Below are 26923 nucleotides of genomic sequence, written 5' to 3'. Positions count from 1 at the left end.
CTACTTGAACAACAGTTACCACACCTCTACTTCTTGATGCTGACGCTGACGCTAAACCAGCCCTCAATAATACTGTGCCTATGACACATTTACAATCCATCCTCCTTGTCTTCCAGTTTATAATCTTGGAATCATTCTGGACCAATTTTTTTTTACTAGGTTAGATTAGACCCACAAGGGTGAACAGTGTTGTTAGGTGGGTGAACAGTGGCTCAGCTGTTCAAACAGCAAGAAGTTACTTTCAAACTTTGCTATGTAAATGCTATAATGACTGTAGAACACTTTGTTTACGCTACTACTTACCCACTTTAATCAAATCTTAACCGAAAAAAACAACAACAAAACAACAATGGAATGAAACTTCTGTTAATGAATGAGATTTCAATGAATTTAAACAGAGGGGCCACGAGAGAAAGAGACCAGTTTTCATGCTTTTACTGAATAATAGAAAATATTTTATTGACATTTTAAAAGACATCTTTTTTCGCTGTTACCATAGTGACAGAACCCACAGCTCATAGTCCTGCAGGAAATGTAAGACAAGGAAAAATAAAAATTAACCAGGATTTACACACACAGTGACCTCCACCTCTCTGACTGTTATTCCTTCCCTCGGTCATTATTTTTTGTGGAGTTTCTCTCTTTTTCCACCCTAGCTACATACAACAACAGAGAGGAAGCAGTGCTTTAATGTCATCTTCATAAACACAAGCTATACATAATATATACATGTATGTATCTGCGTGTTAGATATTATTCACACAAGATGCCAAAACATGAAAATATATTAGACAAAAATAAAAAAGATAAAATGAAAAATAACTTATGCGGTTGCATAAAATAAAGGGATGAACAACCTGTGCAGAAATCACATTTCAAACATATTAAGGAAAATAGGTTATTTAAAATGTTTTGTTTGATATGTCTTTGTATAAAACGGCTACTTCTGCAACACCAAATATTAAAAAAAGAAAGAAAGCCTTCAGATAATATGAGCAATATGTCAGACTTGACAGTAAATATCTTATAAAATTCCCTGACTTGAAAATATTGCAGGTTAAACAAAATTACGCAACACTAGCAAAACAATGAATTGCACGTTAACAAAACACAAACACCAAAGAAATTTTAAGATACGTCTCCAAGTCCCTTATATACACAGGTGCCGTGGCCCATATATGGGTGAGTGCTTGATTATGTATGACATTTGTTTATGCATGTAACATTGTAAACCTGTCTACTGCATCAGCACACTTCCTGATCACGGGCTCTGTAACCTCTAAAAAGTGAGAATTGGTTTTGTCGGCTAATCAGAATACATGTTTTGGCTGATAATCATCAGTTGTAAAGATACACTTTTGGACTGACTTCATGTGGTAAATTGTTTGCATGCAACATATTCTTTCCAGTGTGTCCTTCAATGTAGACAGTGAAAACTCTGTATTACTGTTGCATGCAGTAAGAGAGAAAAAAGCATATTCTTCTGTGTTCATGGGGAGGCAAAGTGCAACCTGTTTGACTACAGACTGATGATGGGTAACAAACCTGTGATCTCATATCTACTCATTACCTGTGTTTGTGTGTGTGACTACAGTTCTTTATTTTAGAGATGACACTGTTTAATTATCTGCATGATATTAGTTAGTGCTTTCAGCTTCCAAACATAATTGTTTATGCTTGTGTTTCTATATATTTTCAGCCATTTATATGAGTTTGAATGCAAATATGTGAAGTGTGTTAGAGAAAGTGCATGTTTCTGTCAGTGGGTTTCCATATTTAGGGTTAAACATGCATTTTTCTGCATTTTCTAGGCCATGTCTATGCACCCAGCTGTGTGTGTGTGTGTCTTTCTACATTTTTAAGCGAAGTGTTTGAGTTTGTCTTTTCTACATGTTGTAGGCAACATATATGGGGTCGAGCTGGTCAGCAAGAAAGCCGTCTCTCAGGTGCATGCGCTGCTTCTCTCCACGCGAGTTGATGGGAATAACGCCGGTATCCACGACAACCACCACACCCACGATTAGGTAATGCTCCTCCAGAACTACATTGGTTACCATGGGAACCAGGTCCAGGGCCTCCTGCTCTGACCCGTCCAGCTCGACCACCACAACCAAGAGCTTAGTCCAGGTGAACACAGCACTGACACACACAATCAGAGAGATCAAGATCAACGCATGCACACGCACACACAGCGAGAGAGATCAAAACTATTCAGTTTCTGAACTATATTTTTATGTTTAAACCTTTTATACACCTGCTTCTGTATTAGTGTATAGTGTATATTAGTGTATTAGTACATTTGTGTGTGTGAATGCAAAAGTGTGAATAATAGTGTGTGTATGCATGCATGTATTCACCATTCTGTAATGCTCTTGTGGGTTCGAATGATGGAAGTCTCAATGTCAATGGGGTGGTACTGCATCCCTCTCAGCTCCATCGCCTCGTCCAATGCTCCCACTACATACAGAGCATCGTGTCTCTCTACAAGAAAAGAGTTATATTTACTCACACACACTATCATACAAATGTGCATAAATACAGTTATTAGGGGTGTGCACAGGTATTCAAATACTCAGTTAACTTTTGATGTGCCAGAATTTCCATCCATTTTCTGTACCGCTTGTCCTACACGGGGTCGCAGGGAGCCTGGAGCCTATCCCAGGAGACTCAGGGCACAAGGCGGGGGACACTCTGGACGGGGTCCAGCCCATCGCAGAGCACAATCTCACAAACACACTCTCACACCCATTCACACACTACAGACAATTTAGAGATGCCAAATCATCCTATAATGCACGTCTCTGGACTGGGGGAGGGAACCGGAGTACTCAGAGGAAACCCAGAAGCACAGGGAGAACATGCCATAAATTGAATACTGAAATCATTATTTGGGTCTTCATTATGTCCTAGGTCCACATGAAGTCAGTCAGTATTAAAAAATGAAAAAGAAAAGCTGCATCTAGCAATATTTTGATGCAGAAAGCAACACTTGCTCACAGGCCAAAAGAGAGATAATACACTTTTAAAGCCAAATACAGATGGCTTTAAAAAAGGCTATGAAAAAATCTGTGGTTTGTATCTAACCATTAATTGTAGCAAATTTATAAGAAAATGTACAGAATCTCTCCAGATTCCTCTCTTGTGGCCTCTCCTCATCAGCTCAAGGTCAGGGGACTGGAATGGTCACGTCAAAAGCTTGATTCTGTGGTTCACCATTTTTTGTGTGGACTTGCCCTGCTGGAATATCCAACCATGACTCAGCTGTCGTTTCTTGGCAGAGGCAGACATGTTTTACCAGCTGGATTCCAGTCCAGTGTGCTTTTACGCTATGTTTACTGAGGCAATTCAAAGGGTTTATCCAACATGAACACAAGCAAATAGAAGTAGTAAAAAAAAAAAAAAAAAAAGCCTTTAAACAAAAGGCACAGTGCGACAAAACAAAAATGACATTTGACTAACAAAGCACTTGAAAACGCTTTGCTCCTACTGACTAGCAGTCTAAGGTAGATATTACTTCCTGTATAAAGGACCCAGCCTGCCTAGAAGTGTAATTTAGGTTCGGTGAGCAATCAAGTACAGATAACAAGTAAGTAGTTCTATGGATAAACACATAAGTGATCAGGTAAGCAAATGTATGAATTCTATGAACTTACTCTAATGTATATTCATAAATGTAATAATATTACAATAATGAAATAAAATAATAAGATTTCAGATGGCTTCAACATATTTTCACTTGGATTCTCAGAGGAGTCCATAATGCCAAGCACCCGAACAAGACCCTCCGAAGAGGGACTCTGAAGGAAAAACAGCCTCCATAACACTTAATGTGGATTAGTTCTCTAAAAGGTTCTTTTATGTAAAACCATTATTTTTTTACTGCCAAAAAGATCTATTTTTGTCTTTCTGACCACAGAACAAGTTCCAGTCCAAGTTTCAGTAGCATCTAGTGCATCTAGTGAACTCTAGGCACCTGTCTGTCGTTCAACGAAAGAAAGACTTTCTTCTGGCATGATATTGCTTCAAAATAGTTTGCTGCCATGGAGGTGCCATCTATTTGTAGATTTGGTGACTCTAGTTGTGTCCCAAATGATGTACTATACCCAATGCACGTACACTATGCACTGTGTACTCTACCGTCTAGTATATGAATTTTAGATCGGTAGTATCGTCTCAAATGGAACACCAACGGTTTTTTTTACTAACCGGAAGTATAAGCAGTTTCTCAGTCGATGGCAAATATAACAATAATAATAATAGAAATTGTAATAATGTTTCCCCTATAAAAAACATGACAATTTTGCACTCAGCTACAGACACCCACACACACATATACACTCACCTCCACTGGCATCAGTGAGTTCTGTCCGGCGGAGGAAGCCAAGGTAGCCGGTTCTAGCCCAGACAGTTTGTGTGTCTCCAAAGCTGAGTCTGGAACTAAAATGATCTATGCGAACATTCTCCTCCCCAAATACTGAGAAATATCCACTAGCATTCTGACTGCTGTGCACCCATATCTGCAACACACACACACACACACACACACACACACACACACACACACACACACACACACACACACACACACACACACACACACACACACTAATTTCCATATGCTCATCATACACACTTATACACCTACAGTCATGTGAAAAAATAAGTACATCCCATGGAAATTGTTGGCTTTTTTAAAAAAAAACATGTTTGGACAACCCAAAATTTGATCCTCTTTGAAAGAGGCCTCAGAAGCTAGTATTGCCCCATTTAGCAGAAATAACTTCTTGTAGGTGTTTTGCATAATTGTCCACCAGTCTCTGACATCAGCTTGCTGGAATTTTTGACCGCTCTTCCATACAATATTCTTTCAGCTGCAAGATATTTGAGGGTTTTCTTGCATGTGCTGCCCGTTTCAAATCCCCCACAAGATTACAATGGGATTCAAATCCAGGCTTTGACTAGGCCATTCCATAACCCTCCATTTCTTCTCTTTGAGTCATTCCTTGGTGGATTTGTTAGTGTACTTAGGATCATTATCCTGTTGAAAGATCCACTTTCAGTTCAACTTCAACTTTTGGACGGATGGCCTCACATTATCTCCAAGCACTCTTTGATATGATGCAGAATTCATAGTTGAATCAATGGATGCTGTTGTCCAGTCCCTGAGGCAGCAAAGCAACTCCAAACCATAACATTTCCACCAGTGTGCTTCACAGTTGTTATGAGGTGCTTCTCCTGAAAAGCTGTCTTTGGTCAGAGCCAAATATATCTGCTGTTACTGTGGCCAAACAACTCACCGTTGGTCCAGATCACATTATTCCAAAATGCCTGGTCTTCCTATATGCTCATTGGCAAACTGTAGTCTTATAAAAGCTTTTTCCTGGAACACCTCCCATGCAGGTCAAATTTGTGTAATCTTTTTCTGATTGTAGAAGCATGCACTTTGACACCAACAGTTGCAAGACTTACTAGCAGATTCTGTGATGAAATGTTGGGGTTCTTGGAGACTTCTTTTTGCAGCAGATGGTCTGCTCTTGGCCTGAATTTGCTGGGATGGCCAGTCTTAGACAAATTGGCAGTCATTTGAAATCTGTGCCATTTTCCTTACAGTGGAATGATGTATTTCAAATAATTTGGAGATCTTTTTAAATCTCTTGCCAGACTCATAGGCATCCACAACCTTTTTTCTGAAGGCCTTATAGAACTCTTTAGATCTTGGCATGAAGACACCACACACCTCAATAACGAAAGGAACACCAGACACTAGATATGAGAGGGGTATAAATAAGACGGGTTCCACCTGCACTCCCTAAGCAGGTTCTAATCACTGGTGCCCAATCTTGAACACCTGATTTGAAGGTATGATAAACGTAGGGGTGTAGTTACCTTTTCCATGTGACTGATCTGTTTTTTTGTTCATTTAAATTGTGAAAATTATAACAAAATACCAGTTTTGTGTGTCATTTGATTGTGTGCATCAACTTTACTAATAAGCACTGTTTCAAAGAGGATCAAATGTTTGCTTGTCCAAATATGGAAAAAAGGCAATAATTTCCAAGGAGTGTGCTTATTTTTTCAGATGATTGTATATTTACAGATTATTAATCACAGAATCATCAAATCTGTTTTTGCTCCACGACAGCCTTTGACTGGACTAACCTCTCCTAAATGAGAGTCTCCGATTGGCCCCTTCGTCTCTGGATTGGCGATGATGATGCGGACCCCTGGTAAGATCTGCATATCAAAGCAAAAGAGTTTGTATTTATTTATAAAATGCAATTAATTTGATTGAATATTAAGATTTATTTAAGGCTTTTAAGCACTTTCAAAAAAAAGGTTGCATATTTGATCTCTCACCTTGCCTGACTCCATGAGAGGTAAACTATGTGGAGACCCTTTTTCCACCAAGCGTACTCTACATCACACAATCAAAGCATTGATTAAAAAACAAACTCCACTTACAGAAAATTCTCCCAGTCTATATAAAAAAAGGCGATTAAGCTGAGACTGGGAAGAGTGTGAGTGGGTATGTGGAAGACTTCAGGAGGCTGCATGTGAAATGTCGATATGGATGTGCTACCTGTCATGTCTGAGTGCTCTCATGTCCACATAGACAGTAGTAGGGTCTGGTCCTGAAGTCCCCTACACACACACAAGCAGTTTAAAACACGAGCAGTCTCAAACATTTATTTTCATGATTGCTCACATCATTATATGAATCGAAAACATGTTAACAAATACTGCATGAACAGAACCGGGGCATTCAGATGTATACTATATAGCCAAATGTATGTGGAAACCTGACCATCATACCCTTATGTGCTTTTTGAACCTCCCAATCCTGAATTAGTCTCCATTTACTGTTATAATAACCTCCACTTTTCTGGGAAGGCTTTCCACTAGATTTTGGAGTGTGACTCTGGGGATATGTGCTCAATCAGCCACAAGAGCATTAGTGAGGTCAGTCACTGATGTTGGGTGAGGAGGCCTGGCGTGCAGTTGGCTTTCAGTTCATCCCAAAGGTGTTCAGTGGGGATGAGGAAGGACACTTGAGTGAAGGACACTCAAGTTCTTCCACTCCAACCTTGTCTAACCAAGTCTTCACTGACCTCGGTTTGTGCACAGAGGCATTGTCATGCTGGGATATAATGCTGGGACGCAGTCGGCATTCCAGTTCATCCCAAAGGTGTTCACTGGGGTTTAGGTCAGGTCTCTGTGTAGGCCACTAAAATTCTTCCACTCCAACTTTGGTAAACCACATCTTCATGGAGCTCGCTTTTTGTACATGGCATTGTCATGCTGGAACAGGTTTGGGCCTCTTAGTTCCAGTGAAGGGAAATTGGAATGCTACAGCATTCATAGACATCCTATCAACTTTGTGGACAGTTTGGGGAAGAACCACGTATGGGTGTGATGGTCAAGTGTCCACAAACTCCTCAAGGTTACCAATTTATTTGGCTTAATACAGTAAAATGTATTTATTATATGCAATATAATTGCTTACTAACTACAAATCCATTAAAGTAAGGAAGTTGTATTTTTGATAAATGATTTAATTAAAACAGTCCACCTGTGTGTGCTGCTTGAGATGTAACTGACCTGCAGACACACAGCAAGATTCACCCTGCAGCCAAAGGAAGTACTGACAGCACGAGGGTGAAGCCCCACATCTTTAAAAAGCTTGGAGAAGGACTGAGTCAGAGAAATGCGAGGCCTCTCCTCTGCCACCACCACACACGTGCGTACACGGGATAGATCCAGTCCTCGTGCCTGAGATCCAGATAAAAACACAGGAAGAGAAAGAGTTACAAGGGAAACACAAGGGATACAAGGGACTGAAAAAGAGTAGGTAGTGTAATTAGAAGTGGTGTTTATATGTGAATGTCCAGTATTCATAATGAAGACTAATGAAGAGGGTATATTCACATAATGAAGAGTGTACATTTGTGCATGTGTCATCCTGTCAGTGATAATAATAATGAATCTTTATTGATCACATATACATATGCACAGTGAAATTCTTTTCTTCGCATACCCCAGCATCTCAGGAAGCTGGGGTCAGAGCGCAGGGTCAGCCATGATACAGCGCAAGTACAGTGGAAGTATACACATGTGAGTCTTGCTTTTGTGAAAGGGAGTATGCATGACTGACTGTGTATGTGTGTGTGTGTGTGTGTGTGTGTGTGTGTGTGTGCGCACACCTTGAGTGAGTTAGTGAGTGTGCCGAGGGTCTTGGTACAGAGCTCCATGACTGAGTAAGAACAGAAAGTGTCTCTCACTTTAAACTGGCTGACGGAGAGCAACCACAGGGCCGGGTTTACCTCCAACTCAGCTGGAGGGATCAGTATGGACTGGTGCCCTGCATATACACTGCATGCACAGATTAAACACATTACATTCATTAAACGTAATATGAACATTATAATAACCCCTATTCTGGATTCATATTATATGAAGGAGGTAGAATAATGCAATTATTACTGATGTATCTCAGAGCATTTTATTCCAGCAGTAAAACAAAAACCTTTTTTCACTACTTTAAAATGACCAGTAGAAATGACCCCATGTAACATCTAATCTGTCTGTACTGATATGTTGGTCAAGATTCCTATCACACCCTGTGGGGAAAAGGGCCAAATGCAGAAGAATAAAATATAGGTGACATTTAAGAGAACTACAAACAGCAGTAATAATAAAGAGTCATACACATTGAACCCTTTAGGGGTGGTGACTATGCATACATTGTGGAAACACTTCCATCTCTGTAGTTTACACAGAGTTCTCTTATCTTCTGCAAATCGATCATAATTACAACTTACATCCTCCAGCAAGATTTCTTAACAGACACGTGTCTGGAAAACTTATCCAGTTTGAATAGTATTTCAGCTGACCCCTATTACTCTGTTATCTTCACCAATAAGTCACAATGTAACCTAATAAGCACAACAGATTCGCCATAGGACAACAAAATAGTATCTTTTCACTTCTCTTATACTAGTATTTAGCTGCGTGAGGGTAGAATGCGTTTTAGGACTAGCTCTCTAATATATAAATGGTTTCTGTACCTGCAGAGGCACCAGATGACAAAGCCCAGTCCACAGTAGGGATCCAAACACACAGCCACTTCACGGGATGGATATAGCTCACACTGCAACTTTATAGAGCGACATAAAGCACTGGTAGCACTGTGGGACATCTGTGGGGTGAAGAGACAGAGACAAAGATGAGAGAACATTGTCATCACCACCAGCAGAAAATGATCAAACAATAAACTACATTAACTACATTTAAACAATGTTATTAAATTAAATAATTAGCTCACACATTTTTATTTTGGCTTTACACACACATTGGATTTGATTTAAAGTGTATAACTGAGGTGCAGAATCTAATAACCTTTGATTTCATAATCTATTCATTCCAGGGATTGAAAATTATTAATCGATTGCAAATCCTTTCCAAAGTTTTAGGCACATGCAAAGAATTGCTGTAGAGCACAGATGTTTTCAAAATAATGAGATTAAATGTTTCTACATTAAAAAAAAGAGCAGTAAACAGTAGTAAATGAAACAAAGTCAATATTTGGTGTGACAATTTTTTTTAAAATAGTAGTCTCCGGTACAATTACTGCAGTTTTATAAGAAAATGAGCTGCAAGTTTTAATGAGCATCTTGCAGATCCAGTCACGATTCTTCTGGAGACTTTGACTGTCGTACTTGCTTCTTATTTTTGCAGCAAAACCCAGCAGCCTTCATTGTGTTTTTTGTCTGAAAAGTGTTCTCTTACGTAATATGCTGCTTTCTTTAATGACAAACATTTTTCTGTAACATTTAATTTTGTGCTAGAAAACTAATGTTTGGGAATCTAAAATGATTTTTGTCCTGACTTGATAATGTAGAAGTCATAAAATAAAAAATCTATAACAAAGTTTGTACTAAAACAATAGGGTGCCTAAAACCTTTGCACAGTGCTGTACATCTGGTAATATTCAGGTATTCAGTCAATTCTAGATTTTTTCACATTTCTAGATTTCTACTGAAAAAATATTTTTAAATATTTACATCAGTTCTTAAATAGTTTTATCTTGTCTTTGGTTTGTTTTATTAGCATTGATACAGCTTTGTTCCTCATGTTTTGTTGCACATGATCTAATGCTGTGAGTCACAGAAACAACCCAGTGAATAACACTATGCAATGAGAGGACAAAAGCATAAACAAGCGGTGATTCCTACATGAAAGGCCAAATTCCATATGGAGTCAGATGTTCATACCCTTCAATAAATGCAGACTGCCTGTACAGTGCATCTGGAAAGTATTCACAGCGCTTCACTTTTTCCACATTTTGTTATCTTACAGCCTTATTCCAAAATGGATTAAATTAATTATTTTCCTCAAAATTTTACAAACAATACCCCATAATGACAACATGAAAGAAGTTTGTTTGAAATCTTTGCAAAAAAAAAAAAAAAAAAAAAAAAAAAGCACATGCAAAGTATTCACAGCAAAGTATTCACAGCCTTTGTTGAAGCACCTTTGGCACCAATTACAGCCTCAAGTCTTTTGAGTATGATGCTACAAGTTTGGCACACCTATTTTTGGGCAGTTTCTCCCATTCTTCTTTGCAGGACCTCTCAAGCTCCATCAGGTTGGATGGGGAGCGTCGCACAGCCATTTTCAGATCTCTCCAGAGATGTTCAATCGGGTTCAAGTCTGGGCTCTGGCTGGGCCACTCAAGGACATTCACAGAGTTGTCTTGTAGCCACTCCTTTGTTATCTTGGCTGTGTGCTTAGGGTCGTTGTCCTGTTGGAAGATAAACCTTCACCCAAGTCTGAGGTCCAGAGCGCTCTGGAGCAGGTTTTCATCAAGGATGTCTCTGTACATTGCTGCATTCATCTTTCCCTCGAACCTGACTAGTCTCCCAGTTCCCGCCACTGAAAAACATCCCCACAGTATGATGCTGCCACCACCATGCTTCACTGTAGGGATGGTATTGGCCAGGTGATGAGTGGTTCCTGGTTTCCTCCAAACATGACGCTTGCCATTCAGGCCAAAGAGTTCAATCTTTGTTCAATCTTTGGTCTGAGAGTCCTTCAGGTGCCTTTTGGCAAACTCCAGGCGGGCTGTCATATGCCTTTTACTGAGGAGTGGCTTCCGTCTGGCCACTCTACCATACAGGCCTGATTGGTGGAGTGCTGCAGAGATGGTTGTTCTTCTGGAAGGTTCTCCTCTCTCCACAGAGACATGCTGGAGCTCTGTCAGAGTGACCATCGGGTTTTTGGTCACCTCCCTGACTAAGACCCTTCTCCCCCGATCGCTCAGTTTGGCCGGGCGGCCAGCTCTAGGAAGAGTCCTGGTGGTTCCAAACTTCTTCCATTTACGGATGATGGAGGCCCCTGTGCTCATTGGGACCTTCAATGCTGCAGAAATGTTTCTGTACCCTTCTCCAGATCTGTGCCTCGATACAATCCTGTCACGGAGGTCTACAGACAATTCCTTGGACTTCATGGCTTGGTTTGTGCTCTGACATGCATTGTTAACTGTGGGACCTTATATAGACCGGTGTGTGCCTTTCCAAATCATGTCCAATCAACTGAATTTACCACAGGTGGACTGCAATCAAGTTGTAGAAACATCTCAAGGATGATCAGTGGAAACAGGATGCACCTGAGCTCAATTTTGAGTGTCATGGCAAAGGCTGTGAATACTTATGTACATGTGTTTTTTTTGTTTTTTTATTTTTAATAAATTTGCAAAGATTTCAAACAAACTTCTTTCATGTTGTCATTATGGGGTATTGTTTGTAGAATTTTGAGGAAAATAATGAATTGAATCCATGCTGGAATAAGGCTGTAACATAACAAAATGTGGGAAAAGTGAAACGCCGTGAATATTTTCCGGATGCACTGTACCTTGACATTATAATCAAGATTTCATTTCAAATCCAATGTGCTGCTGTACAGAGTCAAAGCACCGGTCTAGTTATGTTCACAGCCATCTTTTAAAAATAATACAAGCAAGAATATTGTATACAGTCTTCTTACTATGTTTTGTGATTTAGTGAGAGAGTGTATGCTTTCATATTAGTGAGTACCTTTACTCCAGCAAGCATGCCAGTGGTGGACACACTGAAGTCTAAGTAGGCCAAAGACTCTGGATCACATGGCTTATACAGCAGAGGAGTCCGTCTCTTTGGCAGGTCATCTTAATCACACACACAAAAATGTATATAAACAAGAAAAGTTCTCACTAGTCTATTTCCTTGAGTTCATTTTCTCACACAACCCTCACCTGTGTCGAGGACAGGTGGCCATGAGCGGAGGTCCACCACAGCTGATGCTTCTTTAGACCTCAAAAGTTTACTGATTGCCTGTGTGGTCATAATACATCCCGAACGACTCACCTACATACACACACACACACACAATTATGGTTATGTGTCTGCAGGTATGTGAAAACCACCATTTTTATAGTCAGTAATTTTAACAGTGTGTTTTTTATATCCTGTATGTATGACGCTGGCTTTCATGGCATTTGAGCATTTAATGCAGGCTCACTGTTCTAGTGATCTAAACTCTAAAGCCTTTAAAAAGGTGATATTATACCACCTAGACCAGAGGTATTTAACAGAAATGGACTGAACTAACCTGACTGAAAGTTGCCTTTTAATGTTTAAGCATTAACCAATAGTTTATGGCTTTAGATAAGACAATTCCAAGTGGTTATATTTCGTTTTGCACTGACACTTCAAGTTGCCGCTTGAAAAATCTATGACAGTCTGTGACTACTAATGTCTCCAGCCCTGTAGGTACTCTTGGATCAGATGAACTTCCTTCAGTTAAATAATTTACATAATGGCATGTGATTGGAACAACAGAGGATCTTTCAGAAGCTGCTCTGGTTCATGTTTAAAGTCACTGAACTACACCCATTCATTATATCATTATATTATTAACATATTATTCTCATATGCAGAGCTGCTCTGCCGCAGTATTTTTCAAGTACTCGGTATGGTCTGCTGAAACACTGAAATCTGGAACTCTGTCCACTGGTGTCGAACTTTGACATAGACCTAACGCTGGTTGCGTAATCCTCACTGCACAATCTGTACTATACTTTTACAGAATCTATAATTCTGTAAAATTATAAAAACAATAAATATAGATTTCTTGTTCCAGGACATGGATATGAGTTTGTGTATTTACCTCTACAATCATTTTGACAGTTGGCAGAGTTGTAGAGATGTTTTGGGGGTGAGGTGGCCTGACTGTGATAGGGATACAGCCAGAATACAAACAACCGTAGAAGGCAGCAATCAGATCTAAACCTGTGACACACAAACATGCATACATTTGTACAGTAGGGTCAAAGGTCTGAAACCATGCTGAAAATCTAGGAGTATTTTTTAAAATTGAAAACAAACAGAAGATATTATAGTCATATTGAAATGTATTCTTTTATTTTTTTTTATATATATATATATATATATATATATATATATATATATATATATATATATATATATATATATATACATACACACACACACACACACACACACACACACACACACAGAGATACACAGTATCTCACAAAAGTGAGTACACCCCATTTTTCTAAATATTTGATTATATCTTTTTATGTGATAACACTGAAGAGATGACAACTTTGCTCCATTGTAAAGTAGTGAGTGTACAGCTTGTATAACAGTGTAAATTTGCTGTCCCCTCAAAATAACTCAACACACAGCCATTAATGTCTAAACCGCTGGCAACAGAAGTGAGTACAACCCTAAGTGAAAATGTCCAAATTGGGCCCAATTAGCCATTTTCCCTACCATGTGACTTGGTAGTGCTACAAGGTCGAGTGAATGGGGAGCAGGTATGTTAAATTTGGTGTCATCGCTCTCACACTCCCTCATACTGGTCACTGGAAGTTCAACATGGCACCTCATGGCAAAGAACTCTCTGAGGATCTGAAAAAAAGAATTGTTGCTCTACATAAAGATGGCCTAGGCTATAAGATTGCCAAGACCCTGACACTGAGCTGCAGCACGGTGGCCAAGACCATACAGCGGTTTAACAGGACAGGTTCCACTCAGAACAGGCCTCGCCATGGTCGACCAAAGAAGTTGAGTGTATGTGCGCAGCATCATATCCAGAGGTTGTCTTTGGGAAATAGACGTATGAGTGCTGCCAGCATTGCTGCAGAGGTTGAAGGGGTGGGGGGTCAGCCTGTCAGTGCTCAGACCATACGCCGCACACTGCATCAAATTGGCCTGCATGGATGTCGTCCCAGAAGGAAGCCTCTTCTAAAGATGATGCACAAGAAAGCCCGCAAACAGTTTGCTGAAGACAAGCAGACTAAGGACATGGATTACTGGAACCATGTCCTGTGGTCTGATGAGACCAAGATAAACTTATTTGGTTCAGATGGTGTCAAGCGTGTGTGGCGGCAACCAGGTGAGGAGTACAAAGAGAAGTGTGTCTTGCCTACAGTCCAGCATGGTGGTGGGAGTGTCATGGTCTGGGGCTGCATGAGTGCTGCCGGCACTGGGGAGCTACAGTTCATTGAGGGAACCATGAATGCCAACATGTACTGTGACATACTGAAGCAGAGCATGATCAGTATGCAGTATTCCAGCATGATAAAAACCCCAAACACATCTCCAAGATGATCACTGCCTTGCTAAAAAAGCTGAGGGTGAAGGTGATGTACTGGCCAAGCATGGCTCCAGACCTAAAACCTATTGAGCATCTGTGGGGCATCCTCAAACGGAAGGTGGAGCACAAGGTCTCTAACATCCACCAGCTCTGTGATGGAGGAGTGGAAGAGGACTCCAGTGGCAACCTGTGAAGCTCTGGTGAACTCCATGCCCAAGAGGGTTAAGGCAGTGCTGGAAAATAATGGTGGCCACACAAAATATGGACACTTTGGGCCCAATTTGGACATTTTCACTTAGGGGTGTACTCACTTTTGTTGCCAGTGGTTTAGACATTAATGGCTGTGTGTTGAGTTATTTTGAGGGGACAGCAAATTTACACTGTTACACAAGCTGTACACTCACTACTTTACATTGTAGCAAAGTGTCATTTCTTCAGTGTTGTCACATTAAAAGATATAATCAAATATTTACAAAAACGTGAGGGGTGTACTCACTTTTGTGAGATACTGTGTATATATATATATATGAAAATCTATAAAAATATAAAAAAAGAAAGTAAAACGTCAAATATTTTGAATATTTAATATTCAAGATTGGGCAATATTTCTAGGTCGCTATTCAGTGTAAGCAAATTTGTGACATTGACCATGTTAACTGCTTTGAACAGAAGGCCAGATTTTCTCATGCCTAATCTCTTCTACTGAAGTGTGTGTTCAGATGACACTAATGGATCTGATCTAAAATGGACCATAATTTTTACAGACCTCGAGTCCATGCCAGCTCGAGTGCACAGTGTCATTAAAGAAAAATAGGACATACCAAATACTAATAAACTCTGAAATTCATGTAAATGTTCTACTTTTCACTCAAGTTGTTGGAATTAGAATCAAATGCAAAATTAGAAGTGTGCTCAGACATTTGGACCCAACAGTATATATGCACATTACACTGAATAGTCAGTTGTTCAGTTAGACACGGTTGTCCTTATGTCACTATGATGTTTACAATTTATACTCTTCCAATTTCTTATGACCGAGTAAAGTTGAAAAAAATGAAAAAGGTTAAATGTGAAGTTACCTGGTGGGTACACTAAAGCTACATGGTCTCCCTCTCGCAGTTGGCCTCTCTCAAACAGCAGTGCAGCAATCTTCTCTGCTCTTTTATGGAGCTGCAGACATGTTAGAGAACTCCCCACTGCCCCCTACAACACACAATTTAAAATAAGGTTTGGGAAATGACCGTGGTGTATATTTAGTTTATGTTTATGCTATGATATGAGTGCCACCTAAAGAAACACATAAAAACACAGTGCTTACAGTGTGAGGTGAGGTGTGTGTGTGTATTACCCTTGAATTAATGAGCGTGTAAAGTATGTGGTCAGGTGTAGTTTGAGCTCTCCACTGCAACACCTCAGGCAGAAAAAGGAACTGGATCACATGAAAAAGGAAACAAAAAGATGAACCTCATATCAAGGGTTATATTCCAAACACGACTAAATGTCATTTATATATATATATATATATATATATATATATATATATATATATATATATATATATATATACACACACACACCTACATACACACACACACACACACACACACACACACACACACACACACAGGGATGTCACGAGAACCGATACTTCGGTACCAACATTCTTAAAACGTGACAGTACTTGTTTTTCTGCAGTGGCGTACGTATTGTTGGTAATGAAAGTAACGAGATTGCAATTCTTGCCTAACTGAAGGGGGCAGCAAATACGCGCAAGTGTTTTAGTTGGTCCACAGGTGGTAAAGAAGAAGAATGCCTACAAGCACACGGGAAAAACTACAAAAGATGGCGACAAGTTTAGCTCCGCCCCAGACAAATAATGTTTGTTTGAGGCAGCTGGCATTGTTGCCATGAAACTAGTTAACGTTATGCTCCATGCAATGTGTGCGATACCCAGTTATTTGTTAACGACGCTAACGCATTGCAATGTTATACACTACCTCCTAATGGGCCGCCATGCATCGCCATTCAGCCCGTGTCCTGTCAGCTAAATGTAGCCTAATGTCACTAATAATTATTCAAATGTTCATGCTTTTAATAAATCTTTTGGGCCTGCCACCATATCAGTGAATTTAAACTACCGGGGGGTGACCATGGCACCAACAAGCATGATCAAGTCATTAAGATCACAATTTCTCCCCATTCTGATGTTTGATGTGAACATTAACTGAACCTGCAATGCTGCAACATAACTGGCTGTTTGGAAAATTGCATGAGTGAGCAGGAGTACAGGTATTCCTAATAAAATGGGTGATTATATTTGACACTGTTATTTATATGAAACATTCTATTTTTTTAGCAACACTTATGTGCGTCTTTATTCACCCTCATAAATTTTTTTACTTGACACAATTTAACTACAAATTGTTAGCATTAATTCCATTAAGAACTCTTCTCTCAAACACTAACAGTTGGGATTCGCACATCTTTCAGAAATTCACTCCTAATAAAACATTCAAGCACATTAAGACAAATTTAGACACAGACATGCACATGCATACGAACCTGATCATTGTCTTCCTGACTGAGGTCTCGCCCGCTGGCCTGCGCCATCCGCTTTCCTGCCACCAGGTTCCCCACCATAACAGAGGCAGGGCCAACCTCTGCAAAAAACACACACACGTTTGCATCATAATCCTTTTCTATACCACTTTGTCATCAACAAGGTATTGCTGCTGGTTCAGGAAACCAACATTCATCTGCCCACATTTCATCTGTACGTGCTGTACATGCATACATACATACATACATACATACACACATACACACATACACACACACATATACACACACATATACACACACATATACACACACATATACACACACATATACACACACACACACAGGGTCCCAAAAGTCTCCATACGTTGGACAGGAAACACAGCAAGCACATCACATCAAGTGTTGCGGACCAACTGAGAAGCGGACATCCACGAACAACCACTGGCGTGGTGCTGGCATACATAGTCCCCTATGTATGGAGAATTTTGGGACATCCTGTGTACACACAGACACACACACACCATACCATTAAAACCACCAGCTTAATATTGTGTAGGTCCCCCTTGAGTCACCAAAACAGCTTTGACCCGGCATGAACTCCACAAGACCTCTGAAGGTGTGGTACCTGGCACCAAGATGTTAGCAGCAGATCCTTTAAGTCCTGTAAGCTGTGAGGTGGGGCCTCCATGGATTGGACTTGTTTGTCCAGCACATCCCACAGACACTTGATCGGATTGAGATCTGGGGAATTTGGAGGCCATGTCCTAGACGTTGAAGTCTTGCAGTGTTCCTCAAACTATTCCTGAACAATGTTTTGCAGTGTGGCCGTGCACATTATCCTGCTGAAACAGGCCACTGCTATTAGGGAATACCATTGCCATGAAGTGGTGTACTTGGCCTGCAGCAATGTTTAGGTAGGTGGTATGTGACAAAGTAACATCCACATGAATGCCAGGACCCAAGGCAGAACATTGCTCAGAGCATCACACTACCTTCTCCAGCTTGCCTTCTTCCCATAATGCATCCTGGTGCCATCTCTTCCCCAGGTAAGTGACGCACGCACTCGGCCATTCACATGATGTAAAAGAAAATGTGATTCATCAGACCAGGCCAAATTCTTCCACTGCTCCATGGTCCAGTTCTGCCCATCGTAGGCACTTTCAGCAGTGGACAGGGTCAGCATGGGCACTCTGACTGTTCTGCGGCTACACAGCCTCGCAGCAATTGCTATCATAGCCAGCATTAACTTTTTCAGCAATTTGTGCTGCAGTAGCTCTTCTGTGGGATTGGACCAGCCAGACTAGCCTTTACTCCCCACATGAGCCTTGGGTGCCCATGACCCTTTGCCAGTTCACCGGTTGTCCTTCCTTAGACCATTTTTGCTAGGTACTAACCACTGCATCCCGGGAACACCACACAAGACTTGCCGTTTTGGAGATGCTCTGACCGTCTAGCAATCACAATTTGGTCAAAGTCGCTCAGATCCTTACGTTTGGGCATTTTTCCTGCTTCCAACACATCAACTTTGAGAACAGACTGAGAATTGATCACTTGTTGCCTAACATATCCCACCCTTGACAGGTGCCATTGTAACAAGATAATCAAATGTTATTCACGTCACCTGTCGGTGGTTTTAAAGTTATGGCTGATTGGTATATACACACACACACACACACACACACACACACACACACACACATACACACACATACACACACATACACACAAATACACACAAATACACACAAATACACACAAATACACACACACACTCAAGCGCACACACAGAATTATTATTTATTATTATTATTATTATTATTATTATTGTTTTACCAGGTTGTTTCTGTCTGGGTTTGGGCAGATTGGTGACACAAGAATGAGGGCACATAAGGACGTTGCAGGGGTGCAGCGCTCCGTCCTGGAACAGTTGCTTTGTCTCAGAGAGGTGGATTCCTCCAAGAGGAGTTTTGGGCAGGGTATTCGACGGAACCAGCGCCAGGCAATACACACCAACCTGATGGATACTATCTATAGCCTGGACACACATACACACAAACTATATTAACAATATGATCATGTATTACGATAATATGACTGAAAAACATACTGGTGTATGCATACAATAATTCTAGAATGGCTAAAATGTACCTGCAGTACTCTGCTCATCCACTGAAAGCTCTCCTCTTCAGTAGAATCTGGTCTCTGCTCTGCCACCACCACAATCCTCTCATCATGAAGCACAGTAATGGAGAACACTGCTATCCTAGAGATGCATAAAACCACACACACACACACACACACACACACACACTACAGCACATACAATCTGTACACTGGGGTTGAAACGTTTCATAATTTTCTAAAGTTATGGTATGTTTTAAGATGTTCCAGTGGTGTGACTGCTTTATTTTAAATCATATTAACAGGCAAGTTTCAAGACTCAGCGGAATATGTGATACTTGAGGCAATATACTTTGATATCTTTAACAAAAAACATCTCAACAGTAATATACCTGTATTCTGAAAGAGAATTACAGAATTTAATATTTTAATCAAACCAAACAAAAACACACGCACCTTCCTCTGTACACAAACTTCATGGGTTCAACAGCAAGCGCTGTAGCAACAATGTCATCACCGTTATGTCTCCGGCCGCCAACCTGCATTAATCCGTCCATCTTTCCAGCAACAAAGATGGCTCCACCTGGGCCTACAAATCCCAAAAGCCCTGAGCGAACAAACACACACTCACTCACTAACACACCAGTGCTGGACACAGGCCACACCTACAACAGAGAAGGAGGGAGAGAAGGAAACATTTTAGCACACTTTTACATTTTAAAAGTATTAAGTAGCACGTTACATGGCATTCGTACTGAACAACATATAAATGGCTGTTTGACTAAATTGTACTTTTTACAGTAATAAGAAAAATAATTTCTAAACAATTGTAATAATGCATCACTCTAAAGATTATTGAAACGATATTATGGTGAAATTAAGAAAAATATATATTTTATTATTTTTAAGATACTTGGTAGTGTGCTCTAGTTACACAATACATGTGTCAAATTAAATAATTTATTTAAATAAACCTGAAGCCTGAAAATCGCTTCATTAATGAACGTTATAAAGCACTTCGGTGAAAACTCCGGGTTGTATTTATTGCCTTTGGTAAAGAAAAGTGGCTGAAGTTTCCTACCTCAAAAGTGTTTTTGCTCATGCCTGTAAGACCATAATAGGATGTTCCTGTGGCAATGGATGACACACAGATCTCTCCAATCTCATCTGTTTTACACAACTGGGGAACACCTTCCAGCTTCACCACACACATCAGGGCTGAGACAGAGACAAAGATGATTTGTTTAAACTGAACAAATGTAGATCTGCACAAGATTTCTGTGGGGGGGGGCATAAAAAAGCCCCAATACAGATTTAACCCAAACCTATTTTTCCTGTTAATTAAGTGATTTTGTGATAACTGTGAATTCTTGCCCACACTTTGCCTACCTCCTGGCATGGGAGTGCCAACATCCTGCAGTGTGAGGACGGACAGCTTTTCTCCTGTGTCGACCCGGATGGCGCCGTGACTCAGTCCCATCATACTGAGGACACCTCGGCCTACAGGCTTAGAGCTGCTGTCGCTCGGCCTGCAGGTCAAACACACAACATATACCACACATCACAACCGATGACCCATTTCCCCCCACAGCCTCCAGTGCCCGAGTGTAAACATAACACACACGTCTTCTCACAGCTATAGCAGTGCGTTGGAGAAAGCTGGTTTACCTCCTCACAGCTACAGTAAGAGCTTCTGGTGAGCTGGCACATGGACAGATGACCTCTGACCTCAACCCCAAACTCTGAAACACGTTCAGGAATGCATCACATGATGAGATCGACCCTGAGAACAAGACCCCCCAAAAAAGAGGAAGAGTGAAAAAAGGAGACAGATGGATGTTACAGATCAGTATATTTAAAAGGTATGAATGTTACAAGATGAGATATTTCTGAATGAACACACCACCCTCACACATGCACACTCACACACACTCACATGGATTTGCTCCATCAGCAACTAGCAGCATACGGAGAGAGCTCAGGTTGATGTCACCCTGATCTCTGTGTGCTATCAGAGCCCAGTGAAGATCCCTACTCTTCACACACACCACTTTAGCTACACACACACACACACACACACACACACACACACACACACACACACACACACACAATATGATAAAAAGAGGAAGAAAACAGCAATGACAATAAAATATCAGGACTGAAATGTTATAAAAGTATAACACATAACCAATAATATTCTGGGGGAACAAAGCGTTTTGTACCTTTATACTGACAGACTTTCTGGACCCAGGACAATGGATTCACCTTCATGAGAGCATATGGAACACTCACAGTGTGGAGCATGTTGAGAACACTCTGGAACATGGACAGCAAGATAGAGTGTCCAAAAGGTATACAAAATAATATACACAGTATGACAGATTTATAACTGTGGAGTAAAATAATCACCGTTAAAACACCATGCCACAGTCCAACGTCCTTCTTGAAATCCAACACATTCACAAGAGTCTCAGCTGAAAACACACACACGCACAGACACACACAAAATAACTTTTGTTTTTCATATAAATATATTCCTAAGTAAACAAGAGTGTAAGAAAACGGTGCATTTCTCTCACTGTGTATAATCGAGTGCGAGTGGCTGTGTGAGCATGTACAAGTCTTACCTTCACTGTATCCACAGGTGTGTGTGAGCGTTTGGCAGTGTGTCAGCATGGCCATTCTCGTTACAGTCACTCCCAGAACACTTCCATCTTTGCAAGTTTTATACTGACAAAAAAAAAAAAAAAAAATCAGAATTATTCATATTTAAAACGACGCAAATTGTATGGATTTAATATAAAATATATAAAAAATAAAAACAGTGAAAACCTCAATATATGCTGTGTCATTGTTAGCATCTTTAATTAGAGGATACCACTCTCTGGGAGGTTTTGATAAATGCTTTGACTCCGTCACAACCCACAACAACTTTGGCCAGCCTGATCACATAAGGAGAAAAAGCAAGAGTGCAAACATGCATCATAAGCACAAGTTCAAACTGGTGGAAAACCAGTGAGCGTTCTAATGATGATTGAAGTGCAGCTCTGTATATCGATATAGCATTAGAACAATACGGCGAGAAACAAATCAAGTGTTTACAGGAAACAGAAAATTCTGGTCTGTTCATAAATAAAGAGAGCACTTTAAGTGAGAGATAATATTATGATGTCTGAATCACACTGATGGAGTCGCCAACCTTTGAATTGCACAATGTCACCACTGAGGCTCTTGGGAAGGCCTTTGTGGCACGCATCACTGGTCAGTGCCACGGCAACCCCGCAGCTGCCCAGTAGGAAGCCAATCTGTTGACTCCCAGCATCCTTTGGGAGGAAAAGCACCAAAAAAATATGAGGAGAAAAAAAAAAACAGAAGAGAGTGTGAAAGTCATGTACAGCTAACAGAAACAGATTGTATTTATAAAACAGGAAATCAGACACAGGCATTCATTTACATTTCTCAATCAGATCACATTATAACAATCACATTTTATAAGATAACCCTCTTTATACAGTATCTTTGATTTAGCTTTTTTTTTACTTTCAAAGTAGGTGTTACCTTTTTGCTAAGTGGCACTTCAATGGGTACCGGGACAACTTCAGCTAGCAGACAGCCATAAAACGCCACCAGAAATGCCACAGGGTCATTATTGGGGTAAACTAATGCCACCTAACCCACACACACACACACACACACACACACACACACACACACACACAAAAACAAGTAAAGAAAGAGAATTACAGTCTCGTCATCCTCCATTTTTACCTTCTAACCAAACATTCAGCTTCCGATTGGCACTTGGGACAATAATAACTGTTATTTTGTGTTGTTTGGGGTATGCTTATCATTCTGTGTGAGTAACAGTAAGTGATTTAAGGTTAGACTTACTCGATCTCCCGGCCGCACGATGGGTTCTTGCTTGGTTCCAAGTTTGTGGAGGATGTAATAGGCCACCTTCATACTCCTGGACCACAGCTTACCTAAACATATACATTCAGTGTTATGAATTTATTCTATATTTACCTCATCAAGTAACTACTTTTACAGCAAGAGGGAGTTAGTAGGAGTGAATAAAAATCCCCAGAAAATCATGTACTCTCTACAGTATCTGCTGCTCAGACAGTACTGCATCTGTGTGCCGAGGGGGCATTTCACCTGTGTGACATGCTCGGAAAGAACTGTAATAAGTCTAAAAGTAAAACGCAGTAATGTAAAATAGACTGGAAAGTTTATTGATTCGTCAAGATATCACAGTTGTCTTTCGAGTGTGCTCAGTGGACTTCATTTCCTAATTAGATTTTAAGATCTAATATTCGAGTCTAATTTGTATTTTTGTAATTTTGCTGAGCCTATAGTTTAGTACTGCTACAAACAGGACAGACATTAGCACTACGTTCTTATTGCATAAAAGCATAGCGTTCAAAATATCACTTATCATAAACTTTATTGTTTTAGATTTGTTGTTTATTCGTTTACCCACAGTAATTTCTTCCTGTTGCCGAGATTTAAACTCGATTTTAGATTTCTCAGGGAAAACTCTTATAAACATCTGACACATAAACCTTCATATTTTACTAGCCTTCCCACACACTATTAACGCTCACTACCAAGGGTAGAAGTCATGATTGTGCAATCTGTAGTTGCATCTACAAAGATATAATATGATACACATAACACAAACATGGGGAGACAGAATCAGCACACATGTTCTGGTTATTCACCGTCTCACTGCCTCGTGTCATGTTTTTAGGTGACTGGCTTTGTAACTGGCATGTCACTACAGACAAGATGGGCTTAGTAAAGAAGGCTAGAAAGCAAACAAGGATTAGCAGTTTGAGTTCTTCCACTTCTTTTGGTTGTTCAGGCTTTATATCCAGTCCAGAGGATTAATGCCCTTTATATGGCAGTCTGGGTAAGTGCACCTACTACGGTGGAGCAGATTTAATCATCTCGTTCTTATATCTTACCGAATAGTCCTGTATATCAATGTCAGTTACAAACTGAGTGACATGCATACAGGAAGTTGAGAAGTGAAATGAGCAACAGCTGAGTGTAGCAGGTAAACAGGAGAAGTTGTTTGGTTTGCCTGAGAAGGGGCGTGGTTTTCGGTGGGGGATTCTTGTAGTTCTCAATTTTGGTGATTGTATTAATTATTAAACAAACAATCCCTGCGTCCGAGGTAATGTAACAGTACGATTCAGTACCCCTACTGCTCGGCTGTTGATTCAGTACGTACTGATCAGTACAACCTTTTGCAACTAAAGCCCCCCCCCCCCCCCGCCCCCCCGCCTGCCCTATCATGTGGCACAACCGCCCCCCTGCCATATATTGCAGAAGACCAGATATAATGATTATCTATTCTATATTAAAATCTATCCATCTGGCTATCTATCTATCTATAAAATCTGTTTTTGATAGATAGATATTTTTGCTTTTTTGTTTTGCACTTAAATTACTTTTCATAACGTTTATGACTTTTTAATAACATTTATGACTTTTATAAAACCCTATAACGGACAGGTATGCAACATGAATTATCAAATTTTTTTCTGAACACTAGAACTACTTTGAACAAGAGAATTAGGCTGTAATAACGTGGACTATTTTACATGTAAAACATGTTGCATTCCATTCATCTTGCATTTTAAAATCATTCACATACGAATTATGTAAATTGGGACAAAAGGGTGCATCTCGTTAGCCATGACATTGATTTAACAATTAGTGGGACACCTGTACTTGCTTCTTTTTACATTCACGTCTATATCAGCTGCTGTTTATCACCGGGATGTGCTGCTCCAGCTCTCAGCCACTCACTGAACAGAGCAGACGCAGAGATCTCTCTGTCTCAGTGGGGACGTGGTTGAGCGCCGGTTTTTGAATGGAGGGTGGGGTCGGGGAATAAGTGACTTTTGTGTACATCAAGGATCTTCTAGCATAAAGAAAGTGTCTTTCAATAAGCTTAGGATGTGATCGCTTGCCTTTGAATCCGTAAATATCATGTAAAATGCATCAAAAAATAAGCATAAGCTACAAAAATAAATTAAAGAACTCTGGGCACATAATGCATTCCTCTATAAACACAGTATGGCACCCTGAACGAAAACAGCCTCAAACTCAGAGGTGAAAACACAGAGAGTTGGACACTTGAATGCGTGTGAAATTAAAATGACCACTTTTATAAATGACACTGGAAGAGTGAAAAAAGGTCTTAACATCCAGCCTGCTCTTATCATTGCAGACTTGTTTCATCAGACATGTAAATCATTCCTAAATTCTTCCTCTAGATGTGTGCTGGATTAAAATCGCATATGAAAATGTTTAAATATTTTGTGCATAGTAATTTTGTGCATGCGTTTGTGTTCGTACCATATGTGAGTGTGTAAGGTTGTTTAGCACCAGCGTGTGTGATGGTCAGACATGGTGCTTTGGGTGCAATGGCACCCCAACGCTGTAGGGCTGCCTCTAGAGAGGCGGGGCAATTCTTAAGTCTTCCCAGTTCCTCCCCTTGGGATATTTTCGATTCTGCCCCTTCTGGATGTGGTAAGGAAGGATCAGGCTGCCGGACTGCAGGAGAAAAATCAACACTCCATTACTACTTTTCATTTCAGTGCAAGTTATATACTCTATATAACTGTGTATGTGACAAATAAAATCTTGAATCGATAACGTTTACAGAACATTAACACACTAGTAATATTATACATCTCGAAATTGTACATATTCACATATAAAACAGAAATCTGCTGCAAAACAGTCCAGCACAACGAATATAATGCATCTCAAAAAACTAGTGACTGTGGATGAATATGTATTCATTAATTAAAGGGTGCCAAAGGGTCGTGGTGGATCCGGAACCTATCCTGGGGACACGACATGAGGCAGGAATACACCTTGGATGGGACACCAGTCCATCGCAGGGCACAATGCACACATGCATTCACACAATCCTTCACATATAGAGCAGAGTGGCATAACCAGTACACCTATTGTAGTGGTCAGGAAAATCGTGTGGCTCGCCAAGTGTACCACCCTTCACCAACATATCATCGTTAAAAACTTAGACACATCACTAGAGGTCAGTTTCCTGCAGAAAATGCAAAGTCAATTACAATTCCTTTGTTGTACAGCCTACTGAAGTAAATCAAAATCAGTTGTTCCAGAAAGTGCACATATGCACCGCTGTGTGCATGTGTCACGACACCAAGCAACGGCAAACCACTTGCGTTTCTATGGTAACTTCTCATGCTCGGACTCAAGCAGCTACCTAGCTAGGTTATGGAGATGGTGAAAAGAAAGTATTCAAAGGAGCATGTCAAAGTGGCTGGACTGAAACATGCTTTTATTGAAAGCCCTGGTGCTCTGCTGTGTCTGATTAACATAGAACGTATTGCCTCGTTTAAAAAAAATAAATAAATCAACAGTTAAGAGACATTTTGCTCTTTCAGCAAAGTACCCATTGGGCGAAAGCCGAAGAAGGTGCGCACAGAGCTCCAACGTAAACTGCAAGCCGGACAGCAGCAGCCATAAGCGTGGACAGGGACAACTGAAAGCCTGAACGCTGAATGCTCAT

At 40.3% G+C, this 26923-nt stretch overlaps 1 protein-coding gene across 4 annotated transcripts in view; it reads right to left on the bottom strand.

The window, feature by feature from the left end:
* Nucleotides 1–432: 432 nt before the first annotated feature.
* The window catches only part of dip2cb (disco-interacting protein 2 homolog Cb), a 68879-nt gene continuing 42388 nt past the window's right edge, over nt 433–26923 (bottom strand). For all 4 annotated transcript variants that reach the window (XM_017495385.3, XM_047162512.2, XM_047162513.2 and 1 more), the window contains 30 exons: nt 25720–25917; nt 23239–23330; nt 22906–23016; nt 22547–22670; nt 22180–22289; nt 21975–22077; nt 21757–21821; nt 21570–21663; nt 21281–21400; nt 21013–21127; nt 20734–20873; nt 20426–20562; nt 19801–20009; nt 19372–19486; nt 19057–19258; nt 17224–17321; nt 16010–16090; nt 15741–15864; nt 13204–13325; nt 12290–12401; nt 12093–12202; nt 9066–9196; nt 8202–8370; nt 7600–7770; nt 6581–6642; nt 6358–6415; nt 6160–6234; nt 4343–4517; nt 2358–2481; nt 433–2139 (listed from right to left, as the gene is read on the bottom strand). In XM_017495385.3, coding sequence (XP_017350874.2) covers nt 1887–2139; nt 2358–2481; nt 4343–4517; nt 6160–6234; nt 6358–6415; nt 6581–6642; nt 7600–7770; nt 8202–8370; nt 9066–9196; nt 12093–12202; nt 12290–12401; nt 13204–13325; nt 15741–15864; nt 16010–16090; nt 17224–17321; nt 19057–19258; nt 19372–19486; nt 19801–20009; nt 20426–20562; nt 20734–20873; nt 21013–21127; nt 21281–21400; nt 21570–21663; nt 21757–21821; nt 21975–22077; nt 22180–22289; nt 22547–22670; nt 22906–23016; nt 23239–23330; nt 25720–25917 — 3800 coding nt within the window. In that variant the 3' untranslated portion in view covers nt 433–1886. The remainder of the gene's footprint in view (nt 2140–2357; nt 2482–4342; nt 4518–6159; nt 6235–6357; nt 6416–6580; nt 6643–7599; nt 7771–8201; nt 8371–9065; nt 9197–12092; nt 12203–12289; nt 12402–13203; nt 13326–15740; nt 15865–16009; nt 16091–17223; nt 17322–19056; nt 19259–19371; nt 19487–19800; nt 20010–20425; nt 20563–20733; nt 20874–21012; nt 21128–21280; nt 21401–21569; nt 21664–21756; nt 21822–21974; nt 22078–22179; nt 22290–22546; nt 22671–22905; nt 23017–23238; nt 23331–25719; nt 25918–26923) is intronic.

The sequence above is a fragment of the Ictalurus punctatus genome, chromosome 20 (assembly GCF_001660625.3).
Source record: "Ictalurus punctatus breed USDA103 chromosome 20, Coco_2.0, whole genome shotgun sequence".
Taxonomy (NCBI): Eukaryota; Metazoa; Chordata; class Actinopteri; order Siluriformes; family Ictaluridae; genus Ictalurus; species Ictalurus punctatus.
The sequence above is the reverse complement of the archived record's forward strand: the minus strand, read 5'-3'. Positions and strand labels throughout refer to the sequence as shown.